General features: G+C 39.2%; 2 protein-coding genes across 12 annotated transcripts in view; both read right to left on the reverse strand.

Moving 5' to 3' along the window:
* Nucleotides 1-1,083: 1,083 nt before the first annotated feature.
* On the reverse strand, nt 1,084-7,077 carry ly6pge (lymphocyte antigen 6 family member pge). Its single transcript, XM_072437077.1, has 3 exons — nt 6,881-7,077; nt 2,699-2,815; nt 1,084-1,520 (listed from the first exon to the last, which is right to left on the reverse strand). The coding sequence occupies exons 1-3, from the start codon at nt 6,954-6,956 to the stop codon at nt 1,321-1,323; spliced, it is 393 nt and encodes a 130-aa protein (XP_072293178.1). The 5' UTR covers nt 6,957-7,077; the 3' UTR covers nt 1,084-1,320.
* A 2,352-nt stretch (nt 7,078-9,429) lies between these two features.
* Nucleotides 9,430-23,432, reverse strand: part of tacc2 (transforming, acidic coiled-coil containing protein 2) — a 52,894-nt gene continuing 38,891 nt past the window's right edge. For 2 of the 11 annotated variants that reach the window (XM_072437417.1, XM_072437414.1), the window contains 15 exons: nt 23,161-23,368; nt 22,291-22,340; nt 22,108-22,211; nt 20,671-20,824; nt 19,499-19,627; nt 18,746-18,838; nt 18,018-18,077; nt 16,930-16,956; nt 16,333-16,470; nt 16,175-16,251; nt 14,036-14,079; nt 12,293-12,453; nt 12,066-12,172; nt 11,686-11,806; nt 9,430-10,207 (listed from right to left, as the gene is read on the reverse strand). In XM_072437417.1, the coding sequence (XP_072293518.1) occupies nt 10,142-10,207; nt 11,686-11,806; nt 12,066-12,172; nt 12,293-12,453; nt 14,036-14,079; nt 16,175-16,251; nt 16,333-16,470; nt 16,930-16,956; nt 18,018-18,077; nt 18,746-18,838; nt 19,499-19,627; nt 20,671-20,824; nt 22,108-22,211; nt 22,291-22,340; nt 23,161-23,368 (1,539 nt within the window). In that variant the 3' untranslated portion in view covers nt 9,430-10,141. The remainder of the gene's footprint in view (nt 10,208-11,685; nt 11,807-12,065; nt 12,173-12,292; nt 12,454-14,035; nt 14,080-16,174; nt 16,252-16,332; nt 16,471-16,929; nt 16,957-18,017; nt 18,078-18,745; nt 18,839-19,498; nt 19,628-20,670; nt 20,825-22,107; nt 22,212-22,290; nt 22,341-23,160; nt 23,369-23,432) is intronic. The other 9 variants (XM_072437418.1, XM_072437424.1, XM_072437420.1 and 6 more) reach the window with 7 other exon arrangements.

Below are 23,432 nucleotides of genomic sequence, written 5' to 3' on the forward strand. Positions count from 1 at the left end.
CAAAACATCTATAAATGCCAATTACTCTGGTTTTATAACACTGTGGCGGATCAACACACAGTAAATGGCAACTACATTTAATGAATGTCCTGCTGAGGTGATTTCAGTCACCTACCAACAGTATAACTCTGCTTAATCCAGCTTTCCATCCATCAACAAAGAGCTTTTGTACGGTTTGATAGACTCCTGGGGTCTCATTTATAAAAGTTTATGTGAAATTCTTTCTTAAACGTGCACGTCTTTTTCCTGATCGCTGAAAGCCCCCAGGCTCAAAGTTCAGGGTTTTCAGCTCAAGTTGTCTTTTCTTTAGATCACAAATTAAGATGGAAATGAAACTTCTGTTCCTCCAATTCTCTCCTTCGCTCGCTCATTCATAACTACTTGCCTATAACCTTATCTAAACCCTTAATCCTGACACATTTTAACACCTATCTTGACTTTAAACCATGCTGTTGGGCTATAATAAAGGGATTGGTGAAGACAACCTGATTTCTGAGGCGGCGGGTCTCCACGACCTGAGCGTGTGCACAGATTTCAAAATCCCACAATGTGATTATACTCACCCACACTCCCTCTCTTACACTCCATCTCTCTTGCTTGCTTTCTTTGTTTTATTTCTTTCCCTCGCTTCCCTTCCCTCTCACAGCTTGAAGATTTGCGGCTGACACAAGCAGGGCAGATGATAAAACGACACCCCAGCTGCGCCGGAGTCAGTTTTAGCCCCGGTTACATCTTCTACCACACTACACAGACGAGCACCTACAGACAGGAAGTGAGCCGCTGAAAGAGTGCCAGAACTAACCTGAACGTCAACAAAGAGGGAGAGGGGCTTTTATCAAGAAGCTGTTTGTTCATCCAGGCAAGACATGAGGCTTTTTTTTATAAAGGCTTTCTGAATTCAAGCATTTAAAAGTGAGGCAAGATATTAGACATTTAGACATTGAGACTCAATTCTCAGTGACTAAAAATGTTGTAGTGTGTGACATGAGCAAACGTACTTGTCTCTATCAAATACACCTAAATGAGTAAAACAGTGTAATCAAGTTTGCAAATCTAGAAAGACCTGAACAATTGGATGAATAGTGAGAATGTGTGTGAAGTTTAATAAGACAGAACTGCAGAGAAAAAGACTCATAATACTGATATTTTGGATTGGGAAACAACAAAAGCAGCAAAGTTTAGCGTGGATAAACGTGTGAAGTGAACATTTAAGACTCGGTGAGCAGTTGTCAGAGAGTCTTTAAACATTCTTAGGCAGATCGTTTGGCAGTTTGAGGAGTGATGATCATAAACAGTCCGTCCTGAGTCTCTTCGTCTGCTTCAGGAGGCGGAGGAGCAGCAGAGGAGCAGCAGAGGCAGCAGCAGCAGGAGGTTTTGGAGCCGAGGAGGTCGCGAGGACAGGTTGGTCACGTTGCAGTCGTTGCTATAGCAGCAGTGAACTTTGACCCCAGGCGCCCGGTAGCCCTGACTGTTGGCCTGACTGCAGAAGGACTTGTACGAGCAGGACTTCATCACTCCACCTGGAAATAAACAAATCAATAAATAAAAGAAGGGGTCGCTCTGGGCGCCACAGTAATGATACAACTGCCTTTGTTTGTGGATAAAGATATACAGTTTCACAGTCTCTATGTTGTAGAAACTTTGTACGGAGCAAATGTTTGGGAGCAGATGACCATCCAGACAACCAGTGTTGGACAAGACAACAAATATTTAGTTAAAGAATATTGAATACCTGCATTCAAATATATTCAGTTACTTGGTCCAATCAGAGTACTGTATTCTGCATACTTTGTAATTTGTGTCGAATTATGTTAATGTGTAAAAACAAAACATATGATTAAAAAACACCTTTGTTTGTTATGCATGTTTTTATATAATTAGAGAAGTAAAAACTGCACATGCACTCACCATTTGCCTCAGTTTAAACTCAAAATCACATGATCAAGTACCTGAATGTCTCTGATTTTAGGACAGTAGTTAAATTTGCACTTCATTGTAGTAACTATCCCAAAGGGAGCTCCTCATGATGTCCAAAAGAGAAAATGTATTTTAAACCAAATTAATCTCAGTAAACACAGTGGTTTGCAAACTTTAGGAGTCGTACACGGGACCCTCCGGACTTTTGTACTTATTTGTTTTATTTAATGACAAAATCTTACTACGGTTTGGTTCTTATTTGGTTAAGACATTGTTCAGCCATATTTTGGGTGCGTTCACACTTGTTCTTGTTTGGTCCTGGTTTGAGCACAATTTAATTCTGAAGTAGACCTGGTTTGGTCTCGTTCTAGTCCTGGTTTAGCCCTGGTCTGGTCAAGGATTAATTCTGGATTCAGCCCCAGATTAGTCACAATTTTAATGTGGTGTTTGTGCAAATTGGTCTTATTGGTATTATTGTCTCTGTTTTGTCGCTTGCGTTGGTGATATTTTGCAGCATAATCCGGCGCAGAGGAGTTGTCTGAGTGCTGTGGACACATGGTGGCCTAATTACAGAATATTGACTGAGTGGGAGTTCACAAAGCATTCTCTTAAAAGCACAGCGGGGCCCCCTGTTGGTTGGAGAGTGTCCCTAGATGTCAGCCAGGGACACATTTAACACAACTTACTAGACTATAGACAAGATCCTGAAATGAACTATATAATGTGGGCAGTGAGGAAAGTAGAGAAGTTAGAGCTACTAGACTGTGGAAGTTGGACTCACTGTCATGGCCCAGCACCACGGCGCAGGCATCGGAGAAACTAGGACACGGTTTGGACCCTTGCCGGTTACAATCCTCATTATTGGAGCCCATGCAGGTGTAGCACTGGAGAGCTTCACCTGAAAGAGAGGCGAGACAGGTCTGCGTTGGCTCAGTACAAGACAATTCATATGAAGCTTACGGCACTTTCAAGGGGACTTTTACAACATGTTTAATTATTCAAGGGTGCAATTAGAAGCTGTTGGAGACTCATGTAGAAGGACAAAGTAGTCCAAGAAATAAGGGTAGAAAAAAAAGGTGATAAAGAGTAACAGCTGCGGTAATAGTAACAGTTGCATCTGATTTTAAGTAAATTTAATGTGAAGGACAAAACAAAGACAAAATAGATAAAAAAAATCAGGTAGCTTTATTTAAAACCAGAAAATCAGAAAATCAGAAAGAGCGGGGGAAGAAACATGAATATTCAATTCAATAATTAATAATATTGTAACTGTCTTTGGGCCGCCGTAGTTCATTTAAATGCATTTTATAAATAAATTTGACTTGCCTTGACTATTCAAGTAGAGGTAAAACACGGTTTCTGGGCACAACTCAAAGAAGTTGTACTTGAGTCAATGTAGCTGAGTCTCCATTAAATAGGCATTAGCATTAGTCTAAATGTATTATTAGTTTGGATTTAAAGTGTTTTTATTGTTGTTTTTTTTCCAAAGTGTTGTTACTATTCTTCTGTTATACAATCATACACCAGGGATGGCAAGCTACATCACATCTGCCCTGGGACAGACTGGTGTAGAAGTGGCCGCAAAATCGCACCAACAAGCAACGACCTCACCACCAATAACACAACCAAACTCCTACATATCGTATATACATATCAGATCTACATTGGGATTTACTCGACCCACAGGGCACGTTCCCATTACGTTTCCTTGCCTCCTTGTCTCTTCGATTCATGATTTCTTCGTAAATCCTGCTCACTGAAGGCAAGAAGCCATGATTGGGATGAGCCATATTTTCATCAGGGTTAAAATTGTTGTTTTGGTGATTATGCAAATGTAGAATACAGGTCATCTATAAAACTATGAAAAATGTGCTCAAAATAGATAGAAACTTCTAGAGTAATCTCCTAAGGATATTTCTGCAACTAAGACGGTTACAGTCACATTTTAACACATTATTGATGCTTTGCTCAAATCTGAATTGTCTGAATATTGCCATTGAAAATGCACAAAGTTACAATGCCATTACTAGTTTCTTTTGTGGGAGTATTGTTGATGTGGCTCACAATGTTACCAAAATCTATGAATAAAAACATACATGCACAAAAAGAGATCATATGTTTGGCCAATACCTGAATCAGATTCACTCAGACGCCACTATTAAGACAAACAAACTTCTTTAAATGACCAACAACATTACAAACCAGGTCAAGCCTTCTGTATGATCTTAATGACACTGTCTGCGCCAGCTTCCAAATTACCATGTGTCTACCTTGTGACAGAACCTCTCTCTAACATGGAGACTGACTCACAGACTTCAAACAAAGGCTAAAACAAGAAAAACGTTGGTATAACGGTCTGCCCAGCGCCTGTCTCTCTTAAATGTCTCACTAAAGCTCTCCGGAGGGAACAAGACCAGGTTTTTGGAGAAGTTGCTGACCTTTGAAATACCACTTCCTTTTGAAAACGCTCATCCGTCTCCTAAAATCTAAAGTGGTTCCTCGGAAACATCCTTTAATGCTGTTTCCTAAGAGGATCAAACCGAGCCGGACTTATAGCAATCACTAAAAGCCTTCGAAGCCCACGGCACAGTATCTCTTGTCTTGGGCTTCAAAATGCCATTCCGGAAATGTTTTGTCAGTTTGTTTTGGTTAGTCATGAAAGCAGAGGAGTTGGAGGATTTGAATGTATGTTGAAATCAAAACATTGACTGCACATATCTGACTTTATTGTGAAGTCGAGACATGATGCATGATACACACGCTCTGAACATTTGTAGCTATGGGCTAATTTCCATCTGTTGTTACACCAAGCTTTATGGCATAAGGTTTGAGATTACAAAACAGTGGGTCATCACAGAAAAAATTAACAGCTTTTTTCCCCCTGATGGTGATATTGTGATAACGTTCCTGATAATGTTTTGAAAAGCATTGCACAAAACATGAATGAACCGTAAGATTAATCACAAACATGCAGTAATATCACTTCATGACTGGTATTTTTAAGTTCACACTGCAAGTTTGTTTATTTCAAATTAGCTTGTTTTGAAATCTAAATTTGCATATCTCCAAAACAACATTTGCATATCAGAAATCTTAGAAAATGTAAAATAATAACTAATAAAAGGCATGCATATCAATTCATGTGATGCATTTTTCAGTCTACCTCTTAAAAGTGGGTTACAGGGAGATGGAAACAAAACAGGCCAATGAAATGTTCCCATTGAACCATGAATAAGGACAAGGGAGCATGCACTCTATCCCACACTTGAAATGCTGTAGCCGACTGAGAAAAGCGCCTGACAATAGCGGAAATAGCTAAATTACAGAAGCAACCAACAACATGCAAAGTAATTTCATGTGATACGGCAAAGGATAATCAAACATGACCAGAAAACCGAGATAAACCAGAACAAACGTGCAATTAAACACTGCAAAATGGTCGTGTACTCGCAACGTACAGCTACTGCTTGAAGCAGCGACAGCCGTCCTTTATTTATATTGTTTGGTCTGTGTTAACAGTCGCAGGTGATGAAGTAATTCCCAGCAGCTATGGGCCATAAGTGGGTTTAGGGTTGTCCAAACAGTCAGTACCCAGTTGCATCAAGCATCAAAACTGCAATAAAGTTGGACCTGAAAATACCAAGTGGTCTTGATCTTGGTTTAAGCCAAAACTGATCTAGTATTAAACCACATGATTAGATTTGAGTTGGGAATGACATTGAGAAGTATATTTTGTTTAAAGATAAGATAAGATAATCCTTTATTGTCCCACATGGGGAAATTCCATTGTTGCAACGCAGGTAGATACAGAGGTAGATACAGAAGAAAAGAACAGGTCACTTATAGGAAGTTTGAAAAACACTCTCAGTAGAAGATCTCTTATAAACAAAAACTCCTATAAACAAAACCTCCCATTTCCCAACAAGGGATGGAAGTGTCAGATATCAAGCCTTTTCTTTGGTATCGATGTCAACTTTGAACGTTTTATTGAACACTAATTCGACAACTACGGCGAATAATATAGATCAATTAAAACTTTGATTTAATTCATAATCTTTTGTTACTGCGATAGTCTTTTACTGCTTCTTGCACACTGTACTTGCTCTGTTGACAAGGCAAAATAAATGCCCCACTGAAGCTGCCTGACCCCATTCTATCCCCACAGCAGCCGCTCCACTATATATCCAGGTATTAGCACTCAGCCCTATTAAAAGATTAGCCGTCGCTGGGATGGCATGCTAACAGTGGAGGATCAAAGACACAAAAAACACACAAAATAACGGAGGGAAAATAAGTATTTGCTTATATAATCTAATGCCCAGTGCACTAACTAATTAATAATAGAACAACATTACTTTAAAATGTTATCAAATGTTTGTATTTAATGTAAATTTCAAAACAATATACAGCTCAGTGCAAAAGTCAGTCTCCTCTAGGCTACAAACAGCTAATTAAAGGCATTGCTTCTTATATTAAAGGTGTACACTGCAACTTTTACAGTGGAGGATCAGCCATGTGTCTTTAATGTTCCAATATATGGCTTTAAATTCATCTATATTTATGGAAAAAAGCATGTGACGCCACCAGACCAAGTTACAGGTCAGAATGCCTGTTTTTCTGGGTGTGAACAATTAAAACGCATATAATTAATAGATGACTTAAACTCCATAGAGTCAAACAACAGGCCCACATCACCATGGAGACAAACAGATAGCATCAGAAAGGTAACAGAGTGCACTTTTAATGACAAAACAGGCTAAATGATACATACTATACAATGGATCTAGGCTGCAAATTCAAAATCAGGAATAATTCATTTCAGCCACAAAAACACTTTGTTTTGTTGGAGCCGTAACGTTAACACGCATATAATGTCGATTTGAAAGAGGCAGGAAAGTCTACAGTGTCAGGGAATAACAATAAAGTGTTTACACCTAATACAAAATGCTGAAATAGTTCTTACTGTGAGTTGTGAGCAGAATAGCAGACAGCAGTAGCAGCGGACAGTACAGAGCTCCTCTCATATCGCTGCTGGTCATCTGGTCACACAATGAGAGGCAGGTTGTTTGCTCTCAAAGCCTCCGGGACATAATCTTTGAGCGATCAGATGAGCTAATGTCCCTCAGCAGGATCAGCACTTCCTCCAGACGCCGGCTCTGTCTGCTCTCGCCTCTGATGGGGTCACGACACACACACAGACAGGGACGATCATGAACCTGTCACCTTCAGCAGCGGGAAATAAAGACGAGGGCGTGGCAGCGTGTCACCTGGCGGGGTCACATGTGAGGGAACAATGTGTTGCCAAAGTTACAGGCGGAGAATGGGTTTGTGAGTCAGGTAATGTCATGTGAAGGGATTATTCTGGAAAAAGAACAAGGCTGTCATAAAATGGATGACACAAAAATCAGGGACTGGACTGAAATGAAAAAAAGAAAAAGTATTTGGAAATGGACAAATAAGATAAGATAAGATATTCCTTTATTGTCCCACATGGGGAAATTTCATTGGTGCAACGCAGGAAGATACAGAAGTAGATCCAGAAGAACAGATCACTTATAGGAAGTCTGAAAAACACTTTCAGTAGAAGATCTCCTATAAATAAATAAAAACTCCCATAGACAAATAAATAAATAAATAAATAAATACCATTGCATGTGATCACGACAGTAATTGCACATGAATATGTGTCACGACAGCACATAGATTGCACATGAATTTCACAGTAATTGCAAATGAATTGCACATGAATTCCAACAGCAATTGCACATATGACAGAATTGCACATCAGTATTAGGTTAGGTCAGTATTGCGAGTGTTCAGTACTAACAGTTTTTGTTATAAAGTCTGACAGCAGCAGGAAGGAAAGACCTGCGAAACCTTTCCTTCACACATCGAGGGTGGATCAGTCTCTCACTGAAGCTGCTCTCCAGAGCGGATAGAGTGTCCTGCAGGGGGCGACACTCAAATTTGACAGACTTTGGAGTAAATGGGACTTCTTTTCTTTTCTTTCATTAGATTGTGCCGTGATTTTGTTGGTAATTATGTTTTGTTAATGTGTACTTGTGTTATTATTTTGATTTTCACTCTATGGTTATTTTGTGCTTGTTTGTTTGTTTGTAAAAATTGAAGAAAAAAAAGAAAATATTTAAAAAAAGAAAATGGACCAAATGTAACGACAATTTGTGCCTTCATTTTCTTAAGATGTTTTTTCCCCTTTTGTCTCTCTGGTCGGGTTCTGTTTTTTTGCTCCGTTTTATATGTTTAAAGACGAAAAAGAAAAAGTGTTGTTATCTGGACTAGGTTTTGAGCCCATGCCACAATTTTGAAGAACAGCCCTAAACTTCCTGTATCCATGGCTTTCAGAGTGATAAAAAATTAAACTGTTGTTATTAACAATTCAAAAGAAGTCTTGTTTTTTTTTGTGACTTTACCAACAATACTGTATATTTTTTATGATATAAATGTACAAATTGAAATTATGTGATCGTATTATAATGTAGCACAAAAATAAATGCAGGATCATAGTCGCAATGTAGTTTTTATCATTGTATAATTAACTGTTCAAAGGTGAACTCATCATTGATGACTAGATATGTTTGGATCTCGATTCAACAAAAATTTGATTAATTGCACAGCCTTACATACAGGTGTTTCATTTGCTCAATAGATAGAATTGTATTTTCAAATTTAAATGTAATGGGTTAGTCCTGTTAAAACAACTTGGATACGCTCAAATATGATTTTTACGTTTAAATATGTTGGCAATATTTTTAAATATGTTGGCACATACTTGGACAGCAAACTTACTTTTGAAGAGAACACAAATTCTATCTTTTAAAAATGGTCACAAAGGCTATATTTGTTAAGAAATTGAAACATTTTGGAATCAGTCAAGTTATCCTTGAAGCTGTTTACAAAAGCCTCATGTAAGAGCATCTGAACTTTTAAAATGCTGATGTGCTATGGAAACATGAGCGTGCAGAGGAAGAACAAACTGCAGCGCATCAAGAACACGATGCTCCAAGAGCTTATTCTCCTCTTCCCATCCTTTGCACAGCCATTTTAATCTTTTACCTTCTGGAAGGAGGTATAGAGTTATATCAGCAAACAAAAATATAATTAAGAACTGCTTCATACCAAGAGCAGTCACAGCAGCAAACTATGAATCGTCAGTAACAATGTGTATTTTCTGTTATTACGTTGTTTAATGTAACAAATCATCTTTTATACGTTGCATTATGAAATGTTGAGCCAAGTGTAACATGTGGATCTTGTATGTTTTTAATTGTTCTGGTGAAACCAAAGGCAAATTTCTATCTGTGGGCAATAAAGTATATTGTATTCAATCATTCAGGCAAAGTTAATGCAAAAATGTAGTCATTTGTCACAAAGAATTTCAGTTTCAAACACTACACAACTTTAAGAAAACATATTTGGTTTCCCTTAGGAATTATTGAGTAAAACTGGAATTATTAGCATATTATAAAAAATGTAAAAGGTCATCCCACAGTATTATTGTATTGACATCTTTTATTGCACGTTTTAAGCCAATGTTTTGAGTCAGTGTGACACAACGACCAATGCAGTACAAAGACATCCATCCAAATTAAATTACTCCTGGACACATCTCATGTATATATCATCATATCAAAATAAATCCCCCAAAAATAAAGTTACACAATATCATAGCTATGACAAATATCTACAAGGTTACATGAAGGCAAATTACTATCAAAATGCATCTTTTAGGACTTTCCGGAAGTATATTTACAGACATAATTATTACTGTTTTTACATGCAAGAAGCTACAGATATATTTTATAGTGGTGTATTAACAAGGTAAGTCTCTGTAACTCTTCTGTCTTTGTCTTGTTTTCAGAGGAAACAACAACAAGAGCGGGTAAAACAGTCTTCTCCCTCAGTGGCCGTCATGGCATCATTATTATATATAATTTAACTCAGTCATTCAACAATTCACTCACATAAACATCGATCCAAAGTTGTATGGTACATTTCTGAAACTTTAAACCAGACCCCAGTACAGTACAATATGCACAGTCACATCAACATGTACAGAGTGATAAAGAGGAAGCCAGTCCATTGGATTTCTGTACATTTATGAACACAAGACCCCAAAATAAAGCTTTAGTTCATGTTTTTAACTGAGGGGACTTTTTGATCCAGGTTTCTCCAGGATTCCTCTCAGCTGGACATCGAGGAGAGGCTAACTCTTCCCCATTTTGGCGATCAGCTCGTCACAGATCTTCGTCAACTCTTCGATCTCTTTGTTCTGTAACACACCAATTAAAGTTATGACACAAATAAAAATTGAGTTCTATATTAATTTAACAACCTCTCTGAACCACGTGCTTTGACTGAAAGAGGATTGACTGTGAACCTCTTCTAAAATGACCCAAACTAATAATTGACAATTAGAAATGTTTGGATCTCTATTTGATCAAATTCAATTAATTGCCCAGCTCTACTGTACATACAGGTGTTTCACTCTGTCTATACATTTTGTCTTTTAAATCATGGCTTGTTTAAAATGTTCGAGTCTTACACCTTTGTTGTCTTTTTACATTGATTCTTGTGCTGTAAAGCGTCTTTGTGTGTCTACTGCACTATGTACTATTAGTATTATCGTAACTGGAGCTAAATTGTATTATCAAATTAAAATGTAATGGTTAGCGTTAATGTGCTTTGTGTAAATTTTGTTAAAACAAATATTCTCAATCATTCAGGTAATGTTAATGTAAAAATACAGTTATTTGTTACAAAGAAATTAAGTTTCAAATACTACACAACTGAGAGTTGTGACAGGTGTACGTCTAATCCTGTGCATTTTTAGTTTTTATCCATATAAAAATCTTGACGGCTTTGCCGCCTGGTAGAGGTTTACATAAACTTCAGAAGTTAAACAAACCAAAATTAGATTGCCGGCTGAATCCGAACCTCGGGGAAAGATAAATATCTCGAAAATCAGGAGCTGTGATATGCACAAACCAAGCACTGAACTTCACATCAAGACATAATGAATGTAACGTGGGCGCTTCAACTTCTCCAGCCTTTTATCAATTAGCTGTCATAATAGTTTAATTCTACATCGATTGTATTTTAAATCCATTTTGTATTGTTATTTACTCAAAGTATATTGATATTCTAGCAAAATAATATGTCTGTTTGCCGTAACCCGACCGACCCGCTATGAAAGTAGCCGACATGTCCATAGTAATGTCACCCTCTGTCAGGGTGTGAAATTTGACTTACGCAAATGCATTCTGGGATTGAAACACGCCCAGCAGCGTCATCACAACAAACATGGCGGCGCCCGTGTCCCCCGCATGTTCCCCCCGCTCGCCTTAGCTACCAAAATAAAGGATAGCGGCGGACAAAAGGTCAATTGAAATATCATAAAATTGTGAAATTTAGTCTCCCGATCGGGTTGATACATGACGTTTTCCGTCATTGAGTGTTGAAGCCTGACCCCTGGTGGTCACTCAGACTCAAAAAATGACAAAACTTTGATCTTTTTTTTTTTTGCCTTCAACGTAAAGAAAAAATAAGAATTTGCCTACCGTCCGACCCACTTGAAAAATGTTGACTCGGGTTACAGCAAACAGACAATTTATTTGCGGCAGCCTTAAACTTATACATTTCTTTTGATATTTTTGTTGCTGCCTTACTTCATAACACAGACTTTTATCATTCAACACTCTGGAACAAGTTTAGTAAACAATGATATTGCATCAATAGTAATTCCCTGACCTTCTGCTCGAGGGTCCGCTCCAGCGAGTCCACCTTCATCTGCTCCTTGCGCAGACTGGCCTGATACGCCGCCAGCTCCTGTTTGGACTTGACTCGCACTTGTGCTATCTCCGAGTTCGCCCTGAAAACAACACAAATGCAAAGTCACCTCTTCATAGCCTCCAAAATACTCCTATTTGCAAAGCTTGTGTACAAATAGCGCACTTCATAAGAACATTAAATTAAAACAGCCCCACTACGTCAAAGAAATCTATAGAAACTGTTAATTACATTGGCCTTCTTCCAAACTTACTTCATTGTGGTGAGAGCAGATATAGTTCCGTGCTTCCTTTGGGGGAAAGCTATATGAACTTGATATAATGAGCGGTGTATTGACTCACTTGTCTAGTTTCTCCTCCGCGTGGATCTTTAGGGCTTGGTAGCGCTGCTCCTCTTTCCGCACCCTGGTCAAATACTCTTGCGCGCACTTCTTCAAAACATCTTCATTCTGTGAGCACAATGACAAGCGTAAGGTTAATTACTGGGCATGGAGTTAACGAGGAAAATATACAATGGCAGTAAATGTGTGTTGTATTGTGGGTGATTTGACTGTGTCTCTGTGCGTCACCTTGCGGAAACCCTCCAGCACATCTTTCATTTTCTCGTAACGCCTGAAAAGATCGGCCAGTGATTTTTCCACCGAGTTGAGGTCTGCGAGCGCTTGGTCTTTCTCCAGGATGAGCTGCTGGATGGTGTGGTGGGACAGAGACTTCTCCTTCTGGTCGTCCTCTGATAAAGAAACACATAGTCATGGTGTTAAATCAGTGTTTTTTGTAAATGATTTATAAGTAGCGGAGGTGTAGAGGGGAAAACGGACCTCCACTGACAACAAAACAGTTACATCCACTTAAACCAAATGCACCAGATGTGAGGGTTAGTTACATTGTGATTACATTCATGACTTTATCAATGAAACATGCAAAATAAAGTACTAAACAATGGGAAGATTCAAAATACTGTTAAGAGACATGTTGTATTGAACTGTAACTGTTGCTGTAAGTGGTTTGTTGCTGGAATTGAACCTCAGACCTTCAGGTTGGTGGACATGTGCTCTAAGCTGCTCTGAGCTACTGTATACACTAAAAGTTATGTATTATAAGTAGTCGACTAGTCAAATTATTATTTCTATCAAACATTAGATTCTTTAGACACTAGATTCTTAACCAAATAAAGGTTGAAATAGTTACTGAAGGCTTCTAAATACATATTATCTACAAATAAATGTGCATTGTGCATGGAAATCTGAATTTGTTTATTCTTTTTTTAAATTTTTCCTTTCATTTTGATTTCTGAGTAAGCTACAGTTGCAATCATAGTAACTGTAATGTTAGAATGTAGAAGGCCTTTTTTGGATTGTCCTTTTTGTTTACCCAGACATTTATCTTCAACTTAAAAGGTTTATTGTTATTGTTGTTATTGTTGCTGTTCCTGTTTATTGTCTTTGTTGTACAGTATATGTAAAATAAAAGGTTTATTCATCTTAATATTGACATTGTAGAGAATTATAAACCCAAAAAACACATGAAAACCAACAATTAATCATTTAAAAGTCCTTATTATCACTGGAGGAATAATTAAACAGTTTACTATATTATGCATTAAAGAGGATCGGGAGCACACGGAGAGGCAGTGGTCACAGGTGAGATGCAGGTAGAGGCCTGTGACGCTCAGATGGACACATGATGGCACAGACAGGTGAAGGGCGACGCTTACTCACCTGGCATGCCTGTGTGGCAGAAAGGGGGCAAAGATGGCGGCAGAACAGAAAAGAAGGGAGTGTGTTAAAAGTCAAGCTGTGAGGGCAAGACACGTGACCACAAGCTCAGCACAAAACAAGATCCTTTCGAGGACGGAGCAGAATTTAGGCGGCAGCAAGCTGAATCTTGGGAAATGTCCACAGGTGTTGAAAAAAATAATGAATAAAGTTGTACGCAGCAGCGGCAGAAGGAGGGGGAAAAAAGCAGAGCGCGTGAGCCTGCAGAGTTTTTTAATGAGTCCCAAAGAACCGGTGGCACAGTGAGCAAAAAGGCGCGGCATTTCTCCCTCTCGGAAGGCATCGTGATTCAGGTCAAGTCAGAGCAAAAAGCATCACAAAACAGCAAACACAGAGCGCGTCGCCGGGGACGGGTAACGTAACATCTCGCCTCAGTCGGTGATGATGGATTAAGGCGGATGATAACATGTTCCTCCTTTTTTCTGTACTGTGCAAATTAATTGGTGCCGCAACAAGAGGTGGCAAGTGTTGAGGGTAAATGGCTTAAAATAAAATGTGTGTTGTGCATTAAAACAACACTCTTTATAAGTGACTCACCAATCATCTGTGCGATTGTCTTCTCGTACTCAGCAACGATTCGCCTGAAAAGAAAAGAGATAAGATTCAATTATTTCCCTATATCAATAACGGTTATATATAGCACTCAAATGTCTGAAGAAAGTTATGAAAAAGAGTAATGAACAAAGCAAAAATATGTGCACAAAAAGCCAAATTGTAGCAAAAAGGGGAAAAAAGTAGGTGCCGAGTGGATTGCACTTATGCCAAGCTCCATGTGTAGCCGGCTGTGGTGTTTCAACTTTGATTTGGGCTTTGACTATTTACTGAAAGTCCTACCCTCTGCCAACTCCATTTCACGCTACACTGTCCTGCCCAAGAAGAAAAGAAATACTATAACCTTACTAAAACCTTGGTCCTTGTCTCTGTATAAAAAAAGGTTTCTTTAAAAAAAAAAAAAACAGCTAAATTGTTATTGATCATTCGTGACTGGTATCCATGGGTTGACTTTACTTTTACTTTACTTTTTAAGATTCTTTTTTTTTTAGAACTTTGCTCATCTCAAATCAAATGTTGTTATATATATATATATAGAACTATCCAATTGCTCTCCAGCAGCAGGAGGCAGTAGAGAGGGAGCATTTTCTTTGTAAATCAGGTTAGCAGAGGTAAGAGGATTGATTAGCCATGCCTCCTCTATTAGCCTCTTAGCCCCTCCTTATCCACAATCGAATCAGTCAAATGAACTAAGTCCTGTTTTATCCACAATAACTGCTTTGTGGTCAGATGGACTCCCGCCCTCCACACGCCGAGTAAAAAAAAGGCTCAAATCATTTATTTTTAGTAACTGCCCCTAATGGAAGTCTATTACACTGTGTTATTCTTACCCCATCTGTTTGATATTAAAGATGATTTATTTACATTTACTTTGTGTGTACGGCACTATTTGCATCTTATTTGTTTATGTTTATTATTATTCATATTTTAAAATACTCTTTGCTTTTTTATGTTCTTTATTGTATTTTTTAAGCACTTTATCTACATAACTTCCCTTGTGGCTCAATACAGTTTGTTTGTTATTGCAACCTTGCCTTCGCCACAGTAAAATAATCCTTAAACTAATTGGATGACTGTTTTTCAAAATATTTTTTTTTACACAGGGGAAACCACAATGTATCGTTGGTACACTGTCAAATACAAAATTAAACACAAACACAAGAACTTCCAATAAAATGCAAATAAAACATCCCAAAAAAAATCTATAAAAGTAACAAATACCTAAAACACACCCAATCTCAGTATTGATTTGGTGAGAAGGTAAAATAAGAATGTCCTGAGATCTTGATTGATGAATATCTGACGTGATGTTCAGCAAACCTGTTAAATAATTACCAACTAGAGCCTTATACACAAACAAAAGGCAGTGCTGTTCTCTTCTTCCATCCAATGATTGCAATTCTACTTTAGAATATAATTGAGTGAAGAATATAATTGATTGGTGAGTTTTGTATCATTCTTCTCTAATGAACCTTAAATGATGAATGATAAACTGAGTTCAGAGGTTTTAATACTGTTACCGTAGAAGCCATCTATATAATATCACCATAAACCAGAACAGAGAGAAATGTAGCCTAGATTAACTAGATTAACTCTACAATTAAGAGGAATACACCAGTATAAATGGTGACTACAGGCTCCCAATGTTTGAAGTAATACACACTCCTACCACCATCAGTCTTATTTTAGTCTTTTTCTTGGAGAAGTTAAAGAGAAGTTAAAATGTATTATAGCTCCAGCTGCTTAAAGAAAATACATTACGCTTTTGTCTGCTATCTCCAAAAACTCGTGGATCAGTACCGGTACTTTTATATGTCGGGACATTTTAAATCAAATATTGATTTAAAACGCTGATTTCCGTCCGTCCCTTTATCAAACATCATCGTAAACGTCATCACAACAGAGAGCTGCACACACGGGGACACAAAGACTGAACAACGCTGCTAAATCTACATGTATCACCAATTAAGAAAATGCATGAACCGCTCTAAATATAACTGAGTGGGCGGATTTGATTGATTTTGCATTTTTGCAGCTACTTATATTACTAACGCTACTACTTCTGCTTCTACTACTACCACCACCACCACCACCACAGTAATGTAGCCTGAATTCAAACTTTACCTCATCTCCCCCACTTCCATTCGGCTCTCTTCATACTTCTTCTGCCACTCCAGAACCTCCTTCTCTTTTGATACGATCTACAAAAACGAGAAAACGGTTTGTAGTAAAGCCAGAGGAATGCAGTATTTTTAGATCTTGGCTTATAATAAAGGGTGTACCTCCTCCCGTGCGATTCCCAGCGAGTGGTCCATGTCGCTGGGGAGATGGGGGCTCTCTCCCTCCATGTAGCTGCTGCTGGTCCGGGTGTACAGGGAATTCTTGGACACTGCGCTGTCATTTGGAGCCGTTTCCTTTCGCTGCACCCACAAACCAAAGGGAAGGACAGAGAGGAAAGGAAACATTGCTAGTTACATAGACTGAAGACATAAGCGGGACGTCCCGGGCTCTAGATGTACAAACACACACCCATCCTGCAACAAAGCGCGGTAAACCAGATGAGATAAATAAGCCATGTGTAAATTAGCAGGAGTAGTGATGCTCCAGAAGACTTGGCACATGATTGGATGGTTCAGTCTTCACAACGGCGCACAGTATGAGCTCCGTGATTGGCTGATGCGGCCTCCAGCTGAGCGTCATGGTAACCTGCATGTTTCCCCAAAAGCTTGAATGAGATTAGGTTCCGCGCAAAGGGAAACGCGGGCCAGATGCAGACAAAACGACATCGCGTTATGGGAAAGTTAGAGCGAGGACCGAGCCGTGAAGGAAGTAGATGTTAGCGGTGCGTTCAAGTCTTACTCGCAATGAACAAGTCTTACCTGTTTGACTAGAGATGTGAACCAATTCTGCCCCAAATACAAAATCATACATGAGAAATTTTGATATATTGCTTAAATTAAACAACGATTAACATTAGGGCTGCAACGATTAATCAACTAAATGGTATAGTATGTTGTATAGTATGTGTTATTGCTGATTTTTAGCAATAACACACTTTTTCTTACATATTCTCTATCTAGAAGCCTTCAAGTCACCATATTTACAAATCTAAACCCATCTTTGGTTGCTAGCTTGTTTAAAATGGCTCAATGTACAATAGAAATAATCGTTTAGTTAGTTGCAGCCCTTAACATTTATTTGCTGTAAGGGATTTCCTTGTATCTCATATTGAAAGGAACACCAGACTTAATACTATTTTGGGGATTTTATAAAGTCTTAACTCTAACAAAGATTTAGTTTGCCCTCGTACAGCCGGATTACATAAGGATTTAAAGAAATGGCAGAATCTCGCTGGGGACAACGTAAAATACAGAGCGAGAACAGAGTTTCGTCTGAATTCAGCAATTATTCCAGTGTAGCAGGAAAGGTTAGGTGAGAATAATGTCACGGACAAGAGGGCGCAATTGACTTTCAACACTCCAATTTACAGAGGTTTGAACAAAAACTCTAGTTCTTCTCCTTCATTATTTTAAAAAGGTCCCCAGAACCAATCCCACCAAATTGTCTATAATGTTTTTACAGTAGGCACAATGTACAAAAGCAACAAATGGTTTGGTAGTTACTTACTTAAACTTACCACGACAGGCACAAACACAACGCTCTACAGACTATCTAAACTAAACTACTGCTATTACTGGTCTTAAAGTTCAAGGGTCAACTACAATATCTGAAAGTACGAAGGGGATTTACACATCTAAAGTTTTCAAAGGTAATTATTGTTGTTACAAATGTTAGGTAAACAGGTACACTATTCTTTACTTTTATACAAACATTCAGGCGTAATATATGACCACTTATCTTATTAAAATTATTGCAGTGGTCATATTGTTATGCCTGATTGGTGTAGTTAAACATTAGGAGTTCAGTAGTTGGGTTATGGCGGGTCGCAGGGTTAAACTTATCTTACTTTTATAAGAGGAGACCCATTGATATTCCATCGACGAGTGCTGGGTTTCTTGGGGCAGGACTGTGAAATGTTTGAGAAATAGAATAAGAAATGAACTACGTGTCTGCAAGGCGCTAAGTGGACCTGAGTCCACTTGGATGTTCACTCCACTGCAACTCATCACCTGTGCATCAAGTAAGTGTCCAATGCATTTGTTTTCATCACACTCTCTATGCCATTAATTAAACAATGAAAACCTCTACATGTAGGTTGGATAAGGCTTGATAGAGGCCCCAATCCCAAAACAAGCATGGTAGGCAAAGAAGTAAAGCAATAAATTATATATAAACCAAGAAATACATGATTTTAGCAAATGTACCGGTTTCAGCATGACGCTTCCAGATACATTCATGCTCATCTAAGTCTCATCATGAACAGGCAACATGCATCAAGTACATTAGGCAATGGACTCGCTCTTGGACGGGGGGAATTCAGCCCGAAAAAAGCTAGTAGAGGTGCGCAAGTTGGACGCGCTGAAGCCAGGTTAGGTATTGAAGTTTGTGGATGCAGGGCTGCAGCCGCCATGTCGGTAAGACCATGGTTTGGGGGTAAAAAGAGGAGGCTCATGCACACCACCACGCCTGCTTTCAAACAGCACCCTCATTCATTCTTTGTCCTGGAGAGGTTTTAGTAAGGCATGTCCACACTACACACAGCAGGAGCAGGTGCAGGCTGACTCAGCGCAGTACCTGGGGGGTTACAGTGGAGAGGGAGGGGCACTGAGAGATGTTTTTGGCTACCTGCAGAGCCTCTATCCTCAGGGCAGCAAGCACCAGCTCCTCCTGGGCAGCGCACACGGGGGAGCCAGGGGGAAAGGGGAGAGGGGAGGGGATAAGGGGAGCGTGTGCGGCCCGAGGATAGAAGAGCAAAGGAGAGAGATACACAGTAGACACTTCAGTACACACAAGTACTGTAACTGTACTGTAATTAAATTCAAGTAAGTGGAAAGAAACGCATACAGTGCCCCCCACTAGTATTGGCACCATTCAGAATCAGAAGTACATGAGTACACTTTACTCATTACAATAAAGTACCCTTATAAAGTAAGTGAATTGAATATTTCACAGTTTGTTGTCAAATTTGAGCAAAACGTACATAATTTGTTTTTAATTTCATATGTTTTGGGACAAACATTCAGCATTAAACAGAACTTGTGTATATCTTGTTCAATGCTCCCCACAAATCACTGATGAAGAACTGCAGAACTTAGTCGAGTCTTGAAATCAGAAAGTTGCCTACATGTTCAACATACAAACATTTCATGAGGGTGCCAATACACTGACGAGGGAACACTGTAAATCACATAAGGCAGGATGAAGACAACAGAGGTGAACAATGGGAAAAGGTGCACAAAAACACAGACATAAAAAGACACACAAATGTCCCGACAGAGAAAAGGCCGTAAGGTTTGATATGGCGGACATGTTGTGGTCTAAACACACCTGTAGTTTTTGGGCGAATGCTGTGGGGTTGGTCTCTGCCAGGTCGGGCTCCAGGTACTGCAGGGGGTCACCACACTCGGACAGCTGGTCTAACAAGGGCATGGCCAGGGCAGGAGCAGGGCCCACGTGCTGCGGGCACCGGGGGGGGGGGGGGGGGGGGGGTCAGTAAAGCAAAGCGAGCTCCGAGTGTTTCAGTGGCAGCTTTGGGGGCTTAGTCATATACAGTCTAAGCTTGGGAACCTACGTCAAATCTACAATCGCTATGGATGAATCATGGGTAATGCAGCGAGAGAGTTAAATTAGATACTAGAGGTTATGCACTGACATTCAAAAATGCTCCTGACATTCCAACTGAGTGGCAGATTTATGAGTAGCAAAACTGAAAAAATGTGTTTCTTTGCTTTTTTTTTGTCTGTGGAGCAATTAGGGTGGACCTGTAATGATATTTAGATAATTACTATTTTGACATAATATCATTCAATGTATGAGAGAAAAAGCTATATATTTGGGGCATTTTATATACACTTTGGGGGACTTTTCTTTGTTTTTTGATAAGATTTGAACATAGAGAGAGAAACATTTCACTTTTATGGCTATTTTTATGACACTTTCATTCTGTTATTTAGTGATTATAGCTCAAGTTTTTGCAATGTTTTGGGATTATCCAGCTTTAGGATTATTATGTGAGTGGCATTAAGTAGTTTAAATATTCTTTTTGATATTAGGAATAAACTAAACTATATTTAGCAGAGTTGTAGACTTTTATAGGTGTTGTTAGACAGTAGCAGCTCTTTCACATTTTATTTGTGTTTAGAGGAGCCTCTCAAGCAATTTTGCCACTCACTGCTATAATTCTGAATGTTGTAATGTCATCTGCATAACCTCTATAACTGTAAATTGTAACAAATTAGCCACCCATTCCACCCAGTCTTTACTTGTTAGTGACAAAGCTATCAGGGGATCATTGGTGGCCTTTACATCCCTGAGCCAAATCATTCCCAACACAAATTCATCTGTGGTGCTCTGTCTCCCCCTAGTGACTAAACATATAATGACGTGGAGAAAATGTTTCAACATAAAACACACTTGTCTGAATAAAAAAATGGTAGCACACAGATGAATGACTTCTGAAAGGACAATTTAGCTTCACATAGTCACATTTTCTCTCTCACCAGTTCCTCTCTCTCCGTGCTCTGGGTTCGGGTGAGCGCCTCACACTCTCTCTTGCGGCCCTTGTCTCCAGCAGAGCCTTCGGGGCCGGGCCGAACGCTGAGGATGGGGGTCTTCATGCTCGCTGTGATCTGCGCCTCCATCTCCTCAAAACTCCTGCAGAGACGGACAGAAAAAGACTCCAGCAACACACAATGAGGGCCAAGTCACGTAGTGAGTCGTGCTGAATAATCTAGGAGCCTTGTGTGAATGGAAAGTATTTATGAGTAGTATTTATCACTTTATCATTACATGTCAACCACCCAGAGCAACTTCACTATCTGCTTAATAACAGACATTGGTATTGTGTCATCATAAGGCAACAAATGTTTTGAGGAAAAAAATATAAATGAGGAGCGCTGCGTGGGTACTGAAAAAGTCTAGAAAAAGGTCAAATTAAAACAGGTGCTCAATTGGAGAGGGGTGATTTGTTGCAAAAAGAGAAAGTTGTCTATGTGGGTATGAATTGTGGCAGAAAAAAAATATGAGTAGAAAATTTCCACAGACAAAAGATCCAAGGCACTCTGTTTAGAGAAAATAATGAAAAAGCCTTTATTCAAACATGGCTTTTAGGTTAAAATTCGCACCAACGCGTTTCGGCCTAAAGCGTGGCCTTCCTCAGCGTGCAATCAGGCTGACAGGTGTGTAGGGAGCGTAGGGAGGGTCCTGTGGCTCCACCTCTTACATTTCCCAATATGAAAAAAACATTTACACAGAGTATTACAAATAATTAAGAAAATAGCTAATGTAAAGTGCACTAACTTGAAAATCACACAGAGAATACAATGATATAAAAAAGTAAATATACAGTGTACAGTTTAACGCAGTCGTTCGGATGGGCGTGTCCCCTCCAAGTGGGTATCCTCATCACAATATTAAAGTTTGTATTAATCAGGGTTAGAGAAAAGGAGAAAAGTCAATGTCGTCATGTAAGCCTGGAAAATCAGTGGCTTTTAAGTTCACAATCCAAAAAGTCTCACGCTGCAGTAAGTGAGAGAGTCTATGTTTTGAGGACTTTTGACCATTCAAAAGATATTTAGTTTTGAATTGTTAATCGCTATGGCAGTGGTGTTAATCACTCTGAAACCCATGGATAATCCGATGGGATTAAGTGTGAAATCACAGGTCCAAATGTTTGAAATTCGAGCAATTAAAAAAAAATATGGCCATATGTTTACACAAATATGCAACAAATCATTTAATATTCCAGATAAATGCAATTTACCGGTAGTTATTTTAGTCATTTGTCATTATTTATTTATAAGTGAAAAGTTAATAAGTGAACTTTACTTTAGCCAGCCAAATATTGGATATTGGTATTGCCTCAAAAATTCTTCATCGACCCATCCCTATTATTCTTATCTATGTGTGGTCCTGATCTCTATAGACTGCAGACTTACCCAGTGCAAGGTGAGTTGGGTTCAGACCCGTGCGTGGTGTTGTTTAAGTTCTCAGACACCGAGTCCAACTTCAGGTACAAAGATGGCTTCTTCACAGACAGAGGCTTAAACACACAAATAATATAACAATGATTAAGTCTATGAATGACATACAATAAAAGTCAAAAAAGACATGACACTCACAGGTGAAGACGTGCCAATCTTCTCCATGTATTCAATCTCATAGTCAGCACCTGATAGAGAAACATACATTTTTCTGTCATTTATTGTACATTCAAATCACACAGCAATGTTTTAAGGCCACAGCCACTAGATCCAGAACAAAATGGAGTTTCTCTCCGTGTTTCATCTATGATCCAATAGAATAGACCGCCCACATTGAGAGGTGGCCATTGAGGTCAGAGGGCAGTGGGGAAATGGGACAGCAGGCAGATACTACTGGTGAAACTAAATCAATGGCACTGCTGCATGACTGGATATGCAGCAGTGCCGTTTATAATAGAGTCTGCCAGTTTCAATGGCTTGTGGTTTGCTTTGAAGTCTACGCATGCTCTATTCTCTAAAGAGCTTCATCCTAATCCACTTCAGACATGGGTTTAGTTTTAATTTGGATATGGCTGGATAAATAAATCGATAAATAGATGGATAGTAGGGCTGCAATAATGATTTTGATTAATCTATTACTGGTAGTTGTTTAGAATGCAGAAAGCCCATGATTATGTGCTTTTTACTCAATTTTACCCAGATAAAGCCAAACTAAAGTTGTTTGAGGACGTCCTGGACAAGAATATTTACAGATGAAAGGGTGTTTTCATCAAAAAACACTAAATTTACACATGTCCTGTGTCATTCCTGCTCTGTCTGAGTAATAAAACCTCTTCTCTCAGCTCATGGCATGTTTTGGAGTCTGTGCATTGATTATTTGAGGAATGTGTTCCTGCCCTCCTGCTCAATTTTTAAGTATTAACGCTTAAAAATTGAGCAGGCGGGCAAGTAGCAGTTTAAAATGGTATGCCAATATCTGAAACCAGTTCAAATGAAGACGAGCCTGACCTGTCGTCTCACGGGGAAGATTGCTCTCGTTCACAAAAGACGTGAGGTCGCTGGGCTGAGGGAAGTCCTGCTGCTCTGAGTTTAAACCTGCCTCCACGCTCTGGAGGGCGCTCCACTTTTGCACGGTGGAGGAGGCCAGCTTCTCCTCGTCTGTGGCGTGGTCGTCCTGTTGGTGATTCGAGGCGGGGTCCTCTGTGGGTGAGTCCTGCTGCAAGAGAATAACAGTAATTAGGAACACGAACGAGTGGGATGTAAAGTAGATATATAAAAGT

Source organism: Eucyclogobius newberryi, unplaced genomic scaffold (assembly GCF_026437365.1).
Source record: "Eucyclogobius newberryi isolate DKJ021-1_F unplaced genomic scaffold, fEucNew1.0.hap1 SCAF_8, whole genome shotgun sequence".
In the NCBI taxonomy this organism is placed as follows: Eukaryota; Metazoa; Chordata; class Actinopteri; order Gobiiformes; family Gobiidae; genus Eucyclogobius; species Eucyclogobius newberryi.